At 20.5% G+C, this 18,748-nt stretch overlaps 1 protein-coding gene across 2 annotated transcripts; it reads left to right on the forward strand.

The window, feature by feature from the left end:
• The first annotated feature begins 46 nt into the window (after window positions 1-46).
• Window positions 47-16,022, forward strand: LOC107998233 (receptor-type tyrosine-protein phosphatase N2). Of its 2 annotated transcripts, none has more exons than XM_062072667.1 (17): window positions 47-180; window positions 5,337-5,432; window positions 8,074-8,127; window positions 8,235-8,295; window positions 8,694-8,825; window positions 8,905-8,986; window positions 9,262-10,045; window positions 10,135-10,290; window positions 10,454-10,497; window positions 10,570-10,722; window positions 10,801-10,927; window positions 11,048-11,115; window positions 11,307-11,690; window positions 11,937-12,158; window positions 13,063-13,427; window positions 13,519-13,572; window positions 13,718-16,022. In XM_062072667.1, exons 2-17 carry the CDS (start codon window positions 5,345-5,347, stop codon window positions 13,983-13,985), a joined length of 3,042 nt encoding a protein of 1,013 aa, XP_061928651.1. In that variant the 5' UTR covers window positions 47-180; window positions 5,337-5,344; the 3' UTR covers window positions 13,986-16,022. The 2 variants fall into 2 exon arrangements, with proteins under 2 accessions (XP_061928651.1, XP_061928650.1); XM_062072666.1 differs by lacking the exon at window positions 47-180 and adding an exon at window positions 3,325-3,650.
• Window positions 16,023-18,748: the final 2,726 nt, after the last annotated feature.

Below are 18,748 nucleotides of genomic sequence, written 5' to 3' on the forward strand. Positions count from 1 at the left end.
CTATCGATGATCATTTTTTATATATATTATATCGAAATATTAATTTTTTTAGTTGAGTTTAATTTCGTACAGAAATCTCTGCTTTACGAATATCTAAACAATATATAAATTAAACATAGATATAAAAAATTTTCATATTTAGTGTGTGATATAAAATATATAAATAAGGCCTGTGATTAGGTAAGTTACAAGATTTGTGATCCTATATTCTGAAATAGTGATTGCGTAAAAAATTATAGTGTTTAATATATTTAATCCATTATGATTTAAAAATGATTGCAGAAAAGATTCAATTCAATTCAAAAGTTATTGAAGTTAATAGATTTTCAAAAAAATAATTTTTTTAATTATTCTTTTATAAATATTTCTACACATTATATATATTATGTTCATATTATTTGCTATAATAAATAGATTCGTATAAGTGAATTTAACTTATGAATTAAAAATTACATTTTAAAATTACAATAAGAAAAAATCAATTTGTAAAATTTTTTTATAAAAATTGATTTAAATATAATGCTATTAAAACTAATTTTATTTATATATTTGCTAATATACAATATTAAATATTAATATTTATCATATTTTATATTATATATTATATATTATATATTATATATTATATATTAAATATTAATATTTATACAATATCATCAATGATTTTAAAAAATTTGATAGGAAACATTTTATTATTAAAATCATAGAGAAGTTATAATTTCTTATTTTTATTTTTTTCATTGGTTTTTGATTATAATATTTATGTCTTGTATGATGTTTGTTTGATGTATCAAATTTTACAGAATAAATATAAACAAAGAAAGCAAATAATATGACGAAAACATAAAACATAAAGAAAAGAAAGAGTAAAACAGATAAAACAAAGAGTAAAAATCAATATATCTCTAGAATATCATAAATAAAGTCAAATAAAATAATAAAGATAATATAATAATAATAAAATAATAATAAACAATAAAATAAATAATACAGATAAAATCTTATTGAAATAAAAATATTGAAACATTATGATACAAGCAAGAATAAATAGTAGTAAAAAAAAGAATAAAGAAAAAATTATCAGAATATATTTCTTGAATATTAAAAATATCTAATTTTAAAAATTATCTTTTTGAAAGCATTCAAGAGATGGCGTTGATATTTAATTTTTATTCTATTTTATTTTGTCTTTGAAGAAATATCTGATATTCGAGAGATGGCGTTAACGGTTAATTTTTATTGTATGTTTATCTTTTTTACTACTATATGCTTTCTTTGTGTATTTCATTTTTGGCACTTTGAAAATGGCGCTCACTAATTTTTATATTATATTTTTCTTTTTCCTATTATTTGATTTTATTTATATTTGCAAGAGCATCAAGAATGCAAATACGAGATGATATATTAATTAAATATTTTTAATATTTCTTTTTTAAAATTAGAATGTATCTTTATTTTTAAAAATATAAATATTACATTCTTATAATGTTTTTTCTAAAACATGGTATAGTATATATATATATATATATATAATGCAATGTTTAATAATAATAGTAAGAGATATTTGATAACAAAAATGAGACTTAAAGGAAAAAAAATTTGGAATGTCAATAAAAAGAGTATAGAAAAATTTAAAAAAAAACAACATTAAAAATTCGTGGTAATATTCTAAAATATTTCCAAAAAAATTTATAAACTGTAAAAATTAATAAAATTACTAACAAATTTATTTATAGTTTATTTAAAGTTATTCTAGTTATTTTATTAAATTATTTATTGTAATTATTTTATTCTTGTAATTTATAATAGTTTATAACAAACAAAATTTAATTATGATTTTTGAGCTTTATGTTAATTTAATTATTTATTAATTTCAAATTAAAAAATGAATATAAATTCGAAATAAATATAAAGTTAATAATATTTTATATTAATTAAATCAAATTTTTATGTTGTTTACTTATCATTTATTAATATTTAATTTTATTTTATTCATAAATAAATATTTATTTTATTTAATAATAAAATAATATTTAGAAAATCAGTATATATTCGATTAATGGAAAAAATTAAATATTGAAACATTAAAACAATAGAACGAACTGTTTAATATATCACAAATTATTCTACTATTTTATCTATTTTATCATTATTTTTCTGTGAAAAATGACAAAATTTATTATTTTCAGATTTAAATTCTCTGCAATAAGTGTTCTAAATCGATATTTTGATGAAATTATAAAAATCCATTTTTATTATGTAACAGAATTCATTACATTCAATTTTTATGCAGTTGTGTAGTACATTTCTTATATAATTCAATCTTTATATAGTTTTAAGATTAATATTTCTTTGATATTAAAAATTATTGTTGTATTAAGTATTATATTAAAAATAATATATAACAATTTTTTAATTTTTTACATAATTAAAATAATTATGAATTTCATAATCATTATTAAAATATAATAATAAATATTAATAATAAAAAGAAATAAATGATTCTTAATAAATTTATTAAATTAAAATTATATTAAATTTAATATATATATAAAATAATTATAGAAGATTATTAATGAATCGTTTATTATTTAGATATAATTAATAATTTATATTAAAACTTTTTTACATTTAATTAAATATCTTTATAACTTTAAATATTTTATTAATATTTTTATTTGATCATTATTTATTTATTTTATTTTAGCACAGAGTCAGTAGAAGAAACTCAGTGTTCCATTATTTCAAAAAATAAACGCAATTTATAAATAATAGGTGCTTAACTATATAAAAAAAAATAAAATGAAAAATATGTAGATATTTATTAGCTCATAAATATATTTCACATAATTGGAAATTTTATATTATCTGAAGAAAAAATTTTTTTAAATTTCTTGAATTATTCAAGATAGAATATGCAACAATATTGATTAACGATGCAAAAAATTATCTCTTGTGATCGAGAGTTTCTTTTCTTTATTATGTAGTTCTTTTCTTTATTGTAGTTTTATAAGTTTTATAAAAGTTTTATTTCTTTATTATTGTAAATGATATTATTTCTTTTTTTTTTTGTTTTTTCATTATCTTCTAGTGATGGAAATGATTTTATATTTTATAAATTATTGAAATAAATTTTATTTTTATATTAAATATATATATATATATATATATATTTTTTTTTTGATATACTATTTTTATATTTTGAATAAATTTAATTCAAATATATTTTTCATTATATTGCAAATATATGAATGTGTATATTATAATTCTAGTAATAATAATTTCTTTTTTTAAGAAGTATTTATCTTTGGGAAAAACTCTCGTTTTCACGAGGATATTGGTCCGATCACTATTCACATTCTTGGTCGCTTGGCACCCGGCATGTGCGCTTTCCAATCGATTCCGTGGTCAACGCATGCCCTGCTTGCTCGTTCTTCGTAGTAGAAGAGTATTCAGTCTGTGGTACTCTGCGATACATGACATGCAGAAGAAGAAATGATCTAAAGAAACAATAATCTTTGTATTGAATGAGCAATCGTATTTCTTTTTTCTTGTTTTGAAACACGTGATATATTTTACAAAGACTGAAGAATCTTAACTCTAGAATGTATTAAAATTGAGAAGATAAAATAATCAAGTGTCACGCCCAGGTAAGCTAACAAAGAGACACATTTTTTTGCCGCTAGAAGCGCCATATAGATTCATAGGAATAAGGGAGAGACTGGAAAAGAGGGGAGAGAACATGACTACAACCTGATGCTTCTAATATGTAACTAAATAGAGATATAATCGATACAAAATGACATTTGCATAAAAAATTAAAGAAAACACGGAAATTGAAGACAGAATATTTAAATATGTAATTGGATATTGACTTTTTCATTTTAAACTTAGATAATAAATAAAAGATATTGCTAGGATTAAAGATAATGTTCGTTGAAAAAAAAAACAATTGTTTTTATTTGATTGCTTGATAATTAAAATTGAAGTAATTATTTAGAGTACATATTGAAAATTCATCGATTGTTTCATCGAATCATTGAATGAAGATTAAATTCTATAAATTGTTGTAAGCTGTTTTCCGATAACAGTGTACTAATTTATTTTATATTGTTTCGGTGTCGTTCGATTATAGAGATATGTGTACAATAATTGCGTAAATTTAAATGCTTATGTCGTTACGCAAAAATATACCATATCTTTTGTAAAACCATACAGTATTTGTCAGTTCGTTATTTGAATAATTAATTTTTGTAAGATTTTTAATAAAATTTTATTTTATTATATTTTATTACATTTATTATATTTATTTTATTATAAGTTTATTGCATTTGATAATATAATCTTATGCAAATAAATAGATAGATTATTTCAACAAGTTATTCTATTAAGTATCATGATCAAATGTCACAGCTTGTATATTTTTCTATGATGTTATATTGTACATTATATATATGAAACATTTTTAATTGAAACATTGAAATTTTGGATATGAACATTTCTATGCATTTTAAAACAATTTTTAATATAAATATTTTCTGCAAACTATTTTATTTATAAATGTTAATAATATAATTAATGATTGTTAAAGAATATATATATATATATATATATATATATATATATATATATAAAGTATAAAAGAGAAGAATTTTTTTATAAATTTTATATAAATTCTATTTTTCTATTTTATCTACCTAAAATCTATTTTTAAATTTGATGCGGTTTAAAATTGCATTGGAAAAATCAAAATTATATTAAAATAATAATTAGATTCTTAAAAATAAATGATGCATATTGAAAAAAGTATAAATAATAAAAATTTACAAATATAATATAATATACAATATAAACATAATAAATTAACATTTAATACATAATTATTATATATTATATTATATATATTATATTATATAATTATTATAATTATATAAAATATAATTATAAGTAATAAATGCAATTTATTAATAATATTGTCTTTCTGTCTATCTTTCCTTTTTCTCTTCATTCCATTAAGAATAATAATTTATATTTTTTTATTAGTCATAAGAAATATCAATGACAAGCAGGTTTAATAAAAATAATTGTACTATTGAGTGAATTATGAATTTCACAGAAATAATTTTTTTCACAATTATCACTATGGTATTTATTTCTTCGCCTAAGTTGCTCTTTTATTCTTCTATCCAAGAAAAATAAAGATATTTTATAATAAAGTATTATAAAATTGAAATTAAATGAAATATTTATTTTTTTTATTTTTAAAGAAAAAAATACTTTTTCTAAATTTTCTATATATCTTTATTTTATTTTGTTATTTATTATTTTAATTATAGGAACATTTATGGGCCGTAAACGGTGGTGGCGTGGAGGTCCAGAGCTATTGGTGCTCTTCATTCTCCATCATATAATTCTGGGTGACGGTGATGTTGGTGAGTAGAAATTTATGATTATTTTGCGAATCAGAATATATTTTTTTTAGAAATTGAATAACTGAAGAAGATATATATCCTTGAATACCTCGAAAATGAAAACTTTTGGAATTTTCTTATAAAATATTTTTAATGAATATCACAAAAAATATAAATATTTATCATATAAATATTTATCATAAAAAAATATAAATATTTAATCATAAAAAATATAATATTATGATAAAAATATCATCATAATATTATATCATTACAATCTTTTTTCTCTAATTATGAAGATTTTATTTCGTTGATCAGCATAATTTTTCCTTTTCTTCTCTTGCTTCAACGACATATTTCAATATTTAAAAAAAAAATTTTTTTAAATTAAAATTCTTTTTGTTTCTTTTTTTATTTTGATTTTTCTTTATACATTTGTTTTTTACAAAATTCATTTTAAAATCTTTCGTAATACTTTAAATAAAAATATTGTACGTATAAAATGTATTTATTGATTGATAAATAATTTTGAAAAAAAATAGAAAAATAACAAATTTCTTATTTTAACATTTAAAGATTTTATTTGAAAAAAATAGGATATATTATATCTTATTATAATATATTACAATTATTATAGAAATTATTTTTAATATTTTATTAAAGAGAAAAAAATACTATATTTGTACTTTGTAAATTTGTTTGAATAAAATAAGGTAAAAAAGTATTCATAAAATATTTCTAAAAAAATATTCGAATTTTCTATCCACATTTTTGAATTTTTATAAATATTTATTTATGTAAAAATTTTCTAAAATTATAAATTATTACATAATAAAATAAATATCAAGTTATTTCGAATAATATATAAAAAATAATTAATTGTTTGATTATTAATAAAAAAAATTATTATAAAGTAGAAGCCTGTAAAAGTTTTTATTTAATTTATTTTTTCATGGAAAAATATGTAAAATTAAATTTATCGATGATGTTTACTTAAATATTTTAATATTGACTACACTTCATTTTGTTTCTTTTTTAACTTAAGAATTCTTAAATACAATTAATGTAAAGATATATTCATAAAAAATATCTGTTTTTAATAAAAAATAAAATAAAGAATGTAAAGATAAAGATAAAGAAAATAAAAATTAAAAAAAAATAGTTTTATAAATAAAAAAATTTCTTTTTTATCATCATTAGATTTGTAAGAAAATTCTGTTTAGAATTACTGAACTTTTCTTCTAATAAGAAAAAAGACATAATAAAAAATAGAAGTTAAAAAATAAAAAAGGAAATATAGTTTTTAAAAATCTATCTTGAATTGAGATCTAAAAAAAATTATTGTTAAGATTTCTTCATTTGAATTTCTCAATATCTTTTTTTTTCTATCCATATTCAACAAATTTTAGTTGCCAATTTTCTATCTTTATATTCAATATTTTTTTATTTATTATATGATTATTTATGTGCAGATAATCAACATATTATATCTTATTTAAATCGTGACTTTGAAAATTTGTTATTTCTTTTCAGGATAAGATTTGAAATGTCGAAAAAAAAAAAGAAAATGAAAAAAGAAATGGAAAAAAGATGATGTTCGATTTTCGCCCACGAACTCTTCACTATTATTGAGCTATACATCCTACGCAACCACCACCTTTGCAAACTCGGTTTCTCTCGTCTGCCCTGAATTCCTTTTCACGCACAAATGCTTTTTACTTCTATTCTTTATTTTTTGTTCTCTCGTTTCCCGTTTATCGTTATTTTTTCCAAAAATTTTTTCACTTTATTTAATTATTCTTTACACTCTTTTCTTTTAACACTTTACATCCTGTTAATTTAAAATTATAAAATAATTAATATTTGATACAAAATCTGTTTTAATTAATCTAAATATTATTTTATTTATTTGTTAAATATAATTAATTCATATTTGTTATTATTCTAAAATAATTTTATATTTTCATAGCTTAAATATAAAATATTGTAAGAAAGTCTAAAATCATTTTATTGATGAAAAAAAATTTAATCCTAAAGCGAAGACGAAGAAAAATGTTGTTAATTCAGAAGTTGAGAAATGAAATTTTATTAAAAAAGGAAATTGTAATGTTTTCCCCTGTTTATCAATAATCTTAAAAGCTTTTCAAAATTTATATATAAATTAATATTTAAATCTTTATAATATTACATCATTTTATATCACATGATAGAAATAATATATAAATTTATAATGTTCAAAAGTTTTTCAACATTAAGTTTCAATATTGAATATTCAATAAAGCAAGATAAAATTATAGATATTGATATTCGATGTGGTACATTGGCAAACAGTTTTTGTTTGATTATTCAACCCCTATCGAGGATTGAGCGACATGTAACAAATACTCCGTATTCTAATTACGGAATACCTAGCAATCTAAATAAAATATGACTGTACAATTGATATAAATATTTATATTAATATATTATAAATGAAAATAATAACAATATGATTCTGTGTTATTTTATTTGTATTATCATAAGACATTTGATAATTAATGATAATCAATAATTAATGAATTCATTAGAAAAAAATATATTATACTATTTAATAAAGAAAATTATTTTAAAAACAGATTGTTGATTTCATTAGTCTTTTGACGTATTACTGATTCTGTTATAGGGTGTCTATTCAGCAAAAGCCTCTGTGATTCTCGCACGGAAACATGTTATAATGGTAGTTATTATTAATTACTCATATATATTCGTTTTATAATCGATAATTATACGAATAATAATACGAATATAAAAACAAAATTTGATTTTTTGTTTTTAATATTCCAGATCTTGCATTTGGTAGATGTTTGCCATTATATTCTGACTTGAATGAAGAAAACTATTATCAGTAAGTATTCAATATTTCTCTCTTATATGGAAATGAAACTTTTACAATTTATTTTCTTATATCGATGCAATTTTTATTTATTATAGCAATAATACTTGTATAACTATAGTAATAATACTTGTAATAAGTAACTATATACTTGCTATTTTAAATAATTTAGAATGCTATAAAAAGTACATAATATTTCATCTTTTATAAAATAATTTCTTTTTATTGTCTGATAAAATGATAATATTTAATCTTCATTTTACAGAAATATAATATGAATTTCTATCAATATAAAAGATAAAATATGGAAGATATAAATTAAATTTATATTATATATATATAATTTATAAAAATTTAATAAAATTATTTAATTTAAAATTAACTAATGTTTTTTTCTTTTTTTTTTTTAGATATGACTTTGATGTGAATGAATTGAAGCTATTAAGATTACAATTAGAAAGGTTGGAAATAGATGGTTATAAATGGTCTCATCCCTACACGCAATGTATTATGCAAATGTCCTTATATAATTTACATCACGGGTGCGATTAACATTATAAAAAATTTTATGATACATGATACAATATATAATTCTAAATTATATTATCAATTTATTTTTAGAGAAAATTATGATCTTCGGCTGTGTCAGCATTTAAAACAACGCACACGTTTTGAAAATAAAAATGAAATTGATCAGGCCAAAGTAAGTTCATCATAATATCATGATTCATCTTTAATATATTTTGTATTGTTATATGAAAATTAATTTATTATAAAATAAGATTTCTACTTAATTTAAAATCAAATTGAAAGATATTCGGCAAAAACGATAGTTTTATATTTTAATTTTCTTTTTTAAAAACTTCATTTGAATGAAAAATTACTTTTATTGATTCAAAGTAAGCACAAAACATATTGATTTAATTAATTATTTTATTTCAATAAATAAAATTTTAAGATTTAACTTTGTTTTTTAAGATACCTACAATAGCCATAGTAAAATTCACACCTAATAATGACAAGTTCAATAGTCAATTTGCCAATGAACTCTACTATCCTCCTGGTACGCGAGATCAATACTTCCGTGATTACAACAATGAATTCTCTCAATCACCATATAAGGAACAACTTAAAGAAACAGATACTCAAGTCTACAATTCGAGATACAATCCGAAATTTTACAACGAATACGATTCTTTAATAAATGAAGAAAACTACGAAGAGAACGATGAAAATAATTCACCAAAAAGACTTGTAACTTTCGATAGATTTGATGAAAGATTATATCGAACCAGACGGCAACCATATAATTTACGAGATTACGATGATAACGCGATGAAATCGTTTAAAAATGCTTTAGAGAAAGAAGAGTTGAAAAAGAAACTTTCAGATAATAAAAATTCAAATTCCATGGATAGTTTAACTGCTGATAAATTAGAATTTCTGGCGAATGATAAATCTGATGATTATTTTGATAAAAAAAGTAATGAAGATGGAGACATTGATGTTGAATACGAGAAAACATTTTCAAGAAAATATAAACCTAGAAAATTCGCTGAGCTTCCGAATAAAGACGAGTCTCTTCTAGAAAATGTGAAACGGTATGGTAATTTCAAAGATAATTATGATAGTGATGATTATGATGATGTGAATGATGTAGGAGAATTGTCTCAAAAGGATAGTACATCGATAAAAAATGGTATTTATACTGAAGGAGGACTCGTTCAATCGATTGGTGATAAATCTAACATTGGCAATGATGGTATACTATTTTATTATTATTTTATATTTGATGCTATTACATATTTTTAATATATATGATATATACTTTACAATTTATTATAATTTTAGAGAATACCTACGATAATTTATTTGAAAATGATTTAAGCGAACTTCTATGGAGACGTGGATTATCTGGTTTTAAACGACGGGAACGTTTGGATGTTAAAAAACCAGGACCACCATTTTCAACAAATAATTACGCGTTTAAAACTCCATCTCCAATCAGTAAATTTTTACTTGTTTCTACTTTATTGTATTTATTATTTTATATTTGTAATTTTTTTGTTAATTATTATTTATTACTACTTATGATTTATTTGATATTCATAATTTTGCATTATAATTTTCTGACACTATATATATAAATTGATATCAAACATATTTTCAGTTTTAAAAAATGAAAATCTGCCTTTCATCGAAACCGAACAAGATGCAAGTAGTAATCTTATATAAAAATAAAACAATATATAAATGATATTATTATTTAAAATATTCATTTTTTAGAATAATGTATTATTAACTCCAAAGAAGGAAATAGAAAGTGTACAACAAGCGAACAGTTCAAAATCCTACAATAATATTGATTTAGATCATGTTTACATAGAATTTCAGCAACCATTTCATGCTTGGATAGAAGCAAAACATGTTGTACAAGAAGTAATTGCTAATTTATGAATATATATATTTTCTTTAAAAAATTTTCTTTAAAAAATCAAATAAATATTTAATTTGCAGGTGGAAAAATTATTAGGATTAAAATTTGATTCTTTAAAAGATATTCGAGTTGGTAGGACAGAAGTGACATTTAAAGTTGAAAAAAATAATCAAAATTATAGTGCTACTGACGTGGTTAACAAAATAGGTAGTTAATTAATCTATGAATTAATTATTTTTACAATTATTTTTATTTAAAATTGTTGTTCAAAATTTTTATTCAAAAATAATTGAATATAAAAATTAATCATTTATATTATATTCTCAGATGATATACGTGGCAAGTTGAAAGATACTCTGGAAGTCGATGTGATTCGTGCAGGCATAGGTGACAAGGTTCATTTTAAATTCATCATTATATTTAAATTTAAATAAAAATTTATTGTTTAAATAAAATTACATTATAAACAGAATTTATTATAAACATGATTCTCTATTTAAATATGTATTCAAATATTTTGACGAAATAATTTTACTAAAATAAAAATAAAAATAAAAATTAATGTATATATATCTTTTGTTTTTAGAAAAAACTACCTGCAACATTGGAAGTTAGTAGGAAATCTGAGATGAATTCGACTATGCTTGGAATATTACTAGCTTCAGGATTCGGTGCTGCCAGTGTAGCTGCAATAATCACATTGATGATTGCTCGTCGACACGCTAAATTTCGAGCTAAATTGGCAGGATTGGCTACACCTGATCCAGAAGCTTCAAAAGATTATCAAGACTTATGTAGAGCAAGAATGCATGCTAAACAGACAACAGATAAACCAGAATCACCGCGAATTACTAGTTTAAGTCGCGAAAATGAGTCCAATAATTTACCGTCGAATCGATCTAGTACATCCTCTTGGGGAGAGGAACCAACTCTTTCAAATATGGACATATCTACTGGACAAATGGTTTTGGTATGATAAATAAAATATTTCTAAATATATTATCAATTAGAATATTATATATATAATATTATAATCAATTATTTTTAATTTTATTATTAAATTTAAGTCTATTATTATTAAATTTAAGTCTATTATTATTAAATTTATTATTAAAAGAAGATATTAAAAAAAGATATTTAAAAAATATAAAAAATACATGTATATTTGTATACATATAATAAATATGAATCAAAATCTCATTTCATATATTTCTAGAACTATATGGAAGATCACTTAAAAAATAAAGATCGATTAGATCAAGAATGGGCAGCATTATGTGCGTATGAAGTAGATCCTTCTTCAACAGAAATCGCGCAAAATGAAGTAAATGCCAAATGTAATCGTCCTGGCGCGGCAATTCCCTACGATCATTCCAGAGTGATTCTAAATGATCTTGCTAATACCAATAATTCCGATTATATTAACGCCTCCACGATCGTAAGTATTCTTTTTTAAATTTATGATTTAAGATTTTTAAAATTTAAAAAGGATATAAGTACGGGATAAAATAATATATATATATATATGGTTTTTATTTTAAAATCATTGAAAATGGAACTGAAAATAGAAATCGGTAAGTCACACGACAAGCATGAAAAATTTATTATTATACGTATGGTTTCAATAACAGTGCTTTTTTTAACAATGCTTTCTGGTAGATATTCAAATTATAAATAATATTAGTTTAGGCATGATTTGAAGATATCATAAATGTAGATATAATTTTAAAGATGAATCTATAAAAAGCAATAAAATAATTCATATAAATATTCATCAATTTTGTATTCAATTTCTAATGTCAATTTTAGAAACAATTATTAAATATACTTAATGTTAATAATAATATTATTAAATTCTATTTTCTTGCTAATTCTTGCTATTTTAAATAAAGAAATGATAATAAACGAAAATAAATATTTAAATTTAAAAAAAACAGTAATAAATAAAACATAATAAACATAATAAAAATATTTATATAGATTTTTTTTATCATTTTTGCATTCAAAATTTAATATTATTAATCTATAAATTTATATCTATATATTATGATAAAATTTCATTTTACAAAAACATTAAACATACACTGTATACTTTAGATATTAATTCAAATATATATTAAAATAGCTTTTAATATATATAAAATTTAATATAAAGTTTTGATTATGTTGCAAAGTTTAAATTATCTCTGCATAATATAAAAAAATCACAAAAATCGCACGAACAATAATTTAAAAAATAGAAAATGTGTTTGCATATTCAAGAAAGCCGTGTGACTTGCTTCTTGATTAATATAGAGTCAATAGTAAAAAATATTATTTCAAACAAATCTGATATTCTTTAGACGGATCATGATCCTCGAAATCCAGCTTATATCGCCACACAAGGACCATTACCAGAAACAACAGCTGATTTTTGGCAACTAGTTTGGGAACAAGGCAGTGTCGTAATCGTAATGTTAACTAGACTTACTGAAGAAGGTATCGCCATGTGTCATCGTTATTGGCCTGAAGAAGGATCAGAATTGTATCATATCTACGAAGTACATCTTGTATCCGAACATTTTTGGTGTGATGACTATTTGGTCCGTTCTTTTTACTTGAAAAATCTACGTACTGGCGAAACAAGAACTGTAACGCAATTCCATTTCTTATCTTGGCCCGAAAATGGTATACCACACTCCATCAAGGCACTTCTTGAATTTCGCCGGTAAATTATTATACTATAATATAAATTTAAAAAATATTTAAATTTGTACATAAAATGTAACATTCTAATATTTATTATTATTTAATTTTAGAAAAATTAACAAATCTTATAAAGGTCGATCATGTCCTATAGTTGTCCATTGCAGGTAAAATAGACATATTATTTATATTTATCTTTTAAAGTGTAATCTTTAAAAAATAATGAAAAACTCTCATTATTATCTTTTGAGAAATAATTAATAATATCATTTGATAATATTAATAGAATAATGAGAAACGTAATTTTTATAGTGATGGCGCAGGTCGTACTGGAACTTATTGTTTAATTGACATGGTTTTAAATCGTATGATGAAAGGAGCCAAAGAAATTGATATTGCAGCTACATTAGAACACATAAGAGATCAAAGACCTAATATGGTTGCCACAAAACAACAATTTAAATTCGTTCTCATGGCAGTAGCGGAAGAAGTACATGCAATTCTTAAGGCTTTACCTGTACCTCTTACAGAAAAATCTCCTCTTCCAGAAAACAATTCTTTGACAAAACAACATCAGTAAGATTTGATTCAAATTGAAAAAAACTTTTCTCGCGACGAGTAGAGGCAAAGAATTAATTATAATCCATCGGACAAATATAATCAAATATTTTTAATCGTAATTGCATTAAAAATCTAAAATTATATCTTTTGTTTCTCATAACTTTTTCTTTTTATAGTTTCTATAGTTTTGAATATATTCTAAATCTATTACAAACTTCTAACAGATTTCGATTATATTTTGTTGTAAAAAATATCGAATTTGAAAACTTTTTTAAGTTTAATATTTTGTTTATATGTTGTTGTTCAGTTGACATAAGATAAATATATATACATAAATTATATTATCAAATAATTATTTTTAAAGAAAAATTTATTATACATCTCGTTTGACTACGGCCTACTTGAATAATCAAGTACAAGTATATGGACTCGAAAGACTGAGCTATGCAACTGATGGAATTCTAAATATCGACTAACAATGGAATCATTTATACTATGTACTCTTGTAAACTTGTCTTTTGAAATAATCTTTATAGTGAACAATTTTATCAAGTTTCAATATCATTTATTATCATAAAATGAATATTTATCTCTTTTATTATGTAGCTCAGTCTTTATATTATAATTCATTTTATTGTTGAATTTATAATATATATATTATAAAAATTTTAATTGACTGAATTAAGTTGCTTCCTCTTATGAACAAATCTACTCTAATGTGCTTTACAATAGCTTTAAATAAGATATCAAAAAATATTATGAGATAATTAATATAATTCTATCTATCTCAGAATCACTTCTATCAAATGTATATAATATTGGTGCTCATATTGATTATGTCACATATTAATTTTTTTTATTAAATTTTTGTATGTGCTTTTTCAAATTGATTTCTCTATAAAAACTTTAATTGAAAATATATAAAATTTATTGAATTAAATTTTTATGTTAAAAATGCAAGAATTGAGATACCCACATTAGAAATTGAAATCAGAATTTTTATACTATTGTTACATGTTCTAAAAAGTATGAATTTAAATGGATGGCCATGAATGTTGCTTCCGTGAAATGAAATTTTATTAAATTATTAAATGTAATGTTTTATGTATAAAAAATTGCAAGAAACATTACATATTCATTAGTTACTTTTCTACGCGTAAAAAAAAAAATAATCGAGCTGCACAATATTCAATTTATAATTAAGTATTATTATTATTAAAAAGAAAAAATATTATAAAAACATCTAAAAAAAATTTTAAGAATGTTTTATTAATATGAAGTTAAAATATGGTCATTTAATATAAATGTAATATTTTGAATCACGCAAAAATGTTATTATGAACATACTTTCTGAATAAAATATATAATCGTATTATGAAAATAATGTGAAGATATGTAAAAAAAAAATATATATATATATATATATATACAACACATACATGTTTGCACAAATTAGTATTGATATGATAAATTGTGGAAGTGTTATACTTACTTTAAAATGACACCGTTCATCCTATAGATCCAACCCCAGATAGATAGTATTTGAGATTTCTTCCTTTTATTGTGCAGTACGATTATTAACAATTTGTTTTCTTTATATTTTTATATTAATTTATTTTTCTACTAAATTACAATTTATGAATTAGCTATATATTTATTAAATATCGCAAATGAATAAAATTAAAAAAAATTTTAAACAAAATAATATAAAGTATAAGAATAATTTTATTTTCTAATGTTGCTTCCATATCTGAATATTCTACAGTTTAAATATCAAATTACAAAAAAATTTTTAAATATTAATTATAATAGGTTACATTTTATATTAAATTAATACAATATATATTGTGAACTCAACATAAAAGTTCATTTGACAAAAGAAAGGTTTCATTAATTTCATTTTTTCAATACAAATTCATATAAAAGATTCTATATTTTTATGCAAAGGAATGAGTCTATATAAAATGAGATAATATATAAATATAAACTATGTTATTCAAAATGTAATACTATATGTGTTATAATATAATAAATCAAATCTATGTTCAAATCATAATATGTTGTATACATTTTTATTCTTCAAATTTATTTATCTTTTCTTGAACTATAAACTTTATATTACATATTTAGAAATATTTATACACTTATGTTTTTATTCTTTAAAATTAATATAACTTCTAAAATTATTTATAAGATATTTATAAGATAATAAATAAAAAGCATATCAGCATGCTTTACTTCAATCTTGGAAAGTAGATTGAAAAGTAGTATCAGAAAATATGGGACACCAAAAACCTAAAATATATTAACATTTAATTTTTATTCATTCAATAACATTCAAATTTAATTTATATTTTATTTTTCAAATAATATAAAATAAAATATTAAATTACCTTCAGGTGTATTAATTCTTTCATTATATGTAGTTCTATGTCGAGAACACTTATTTTGTCTCATTTTTATTTCTTCTTCAGAAATTCCAAGATTAGTGTAATACTAAAGAAAAAGCAATAATTTTTAATAAAAAGTATTTAAATTGTATCACATATATATAAATATTTATATATTTAAATTCACATATTATTTTACATATAAATATGTGAATATAATATTAACTTACAGTTCAATTTTTAATATGCAGCAATAAAGAGAAATAAATTATATTTAACATTACTTCAATTAATCCTTTATATTATTTTTTTTTTATATTAAAAATTCAAATTATATATCTTACCTTTTCACATTCCCAACAAGTAATACCAATCATTTTTTCTCTTTCTGATCTTTTCTTTGATAATTTATTTTCTTGTTTTTCTTTTTTATTAGGAACTCTTAAAAAAAATATATTAAGTTTAACATAAATATTTCAAAACTTTTTGAATTTATATAAATAATTCTTACATATCAAAACTATCCATAAGATATTTCTTTATACGTGGACATTCTGGTGAATTTTTATTTTCAAATTTATTTTCTTTTAATTCATTTTTATCATAAGATTTTTGTTTAATTTTTTCTCCTAAAAGACAGTATGTTTCATCATGTATTGAAGAATTAGTATCAAACATTTGATTGATCGATTCTGAATATTTTCTTTTTTCTGGAGTAATATTTTTTTCTATTTCTAATTTTCTAATTTTTTTTATTGGAGTTGATAAATTTTTATTTTCAGGATATTTAATGTCTGAAATTGTTTGAAAAAAAGATGGATTTAAAATATTATCATTAGTTTTTGATTGTGTAGATGTTTGTACAGATAATAAATTGAAACTAGATTGATTTATTTTTTTATTTGAAGTTTTATTTTTCAATCTTAAACATTTTATTTTTGAACTTAATTCTGTATGTTTTTTGGGACTATTTTGAATTACTTCTTCTTCTATAGATTTATTATAATTTTCTAGTTTTTCTATGTCTTTTTTAGATATAGATAATGCATGTATTTTTGAAATATTTGAACTTTCATGAGTTGCAATATTAATAGATTGTGTATCTGGAAGAAACATAAGTTTTGATTGTCTCAATTTTTTACCATTTTGTAATAATGTGGTATCTATATTATATAATGTATTAATTTTTAGTTTTTGTGATATTTTATTAGGTGTACATTTTATCTCATCATCATTTTCATTAATTAAAATTTTATTTTTCTGTGATTTCTCAAATATTGCATCTTCCCTAAGATTATTTTCTGCAACTGTTAATATAGAAATATTTTCTTTTATTGGTATATTTGGATATGTTTCATTTATTTCAAAATTTTCTAAAATAAAATTATTATCTGTAATATTGGTCTTTTTAGATTTAGAACGTTTCTTTATAAGTATTGGACTCTGCAATGATTTCTCTTCTGATATTTGTTTCTCAATAAACTTATCATTTATAATATTATCATTTAAACTTGCATCAATATCAGAATTAGAACTGACACAAACATTGTTGTACAAAGATGTAAATATTTTTTTATTTTCTGATACTTTGCTTGTACTAAGTGCAGTACTAAAATATAAAAAATTAAAATATATATATATTTATATATATTATTATTTTATTAATAGCAAATATAAAAAATAACATTTATAATATAATTTTTTAGAATTATAAATCAACAATAAAACCAAAACTTACACATTATCATAAATATTTGATTCAAGCAATTGAAATGGAATTTTAAAATCAGCATCTTCACAATGCTTTCGTAGTTTTAAATATTCACTCCATAATTCTGTAAATATAAGATGTCTAATGTTTAAATCAAGTAATTTAACTATAAATTTTATTTAATAAATTTAAAAAAACAATGATACAATATTTAAAATAATAAATAATAAAATTTTGAAATATATTTTTATTTCATAAAAATTTTATTTTTAAAAAAATTTAATTTTTCTAATTTAACCGCAAAAAATAATTTATATATATTATTAATTATAACACGTAAAAAATTCAATATTAAATAATTTTTATTTTGTAAATATAATTTTTCATAATTATAAAAAGAAATATAAATAAAAAAAATTCATTTACTGATATAAAAACAATATATGATATATACTTACTTTTATATTGTTCGAATGCTTTGCCTAGCATTCCAGCAAAATTCTTCGTAGCATTTCGCGCAATCTCATTGTCTACGAAACAATCAAATTGTAAAACATCTGATAAAGCCATCAGTAAAATAAACGAGGTTAGGTAATCGTTTTTTAGAACAACTCAATACCCTGCCCCTTTTTTCACTTTTTGTTAATTAATTCGTTGATTTTTTTTTATTATGTATATTAT

The sequence above is a fragment of the Apis cerana genome, linkage group LG3 (genome assembly GCF_029169275.1).
Source record: "Apis cerana isolate GH-2021 linkage group LG3, AcerK_1.0, whole genome shotgun sequence".
Lineage (NCBI taxonomy): Eukaryota > Metazoa > Arthropoda > Insecta > Hymenoptera > Apidae > Apis > Apis cerana.

Excerpts from the sequence above, each read along its gene's own strand:
- LOC107998233 (XM_062072667.1), top strand. The coding sequence starts at position 5,345 with ATGGGCCGTAAACGGTGGTGGCGTGGAGGTCCAGAGCTATTGGTGCTC. Across the intron at positions 8,128-8,234 it reads CACGGAAACATGTTATAATG|ATCTTGCATTTGGTAGATGT; the intron begins GTAGTTATTATT and ends TTAATATTCCAG. Across the intron at positions 11,691-11,936 it reads CTACTGGACAAATGGTTTTG|AACTATATGGAAGATCACTT; the intron begins GTATGATAAATA and ends ATATATTTCTAG.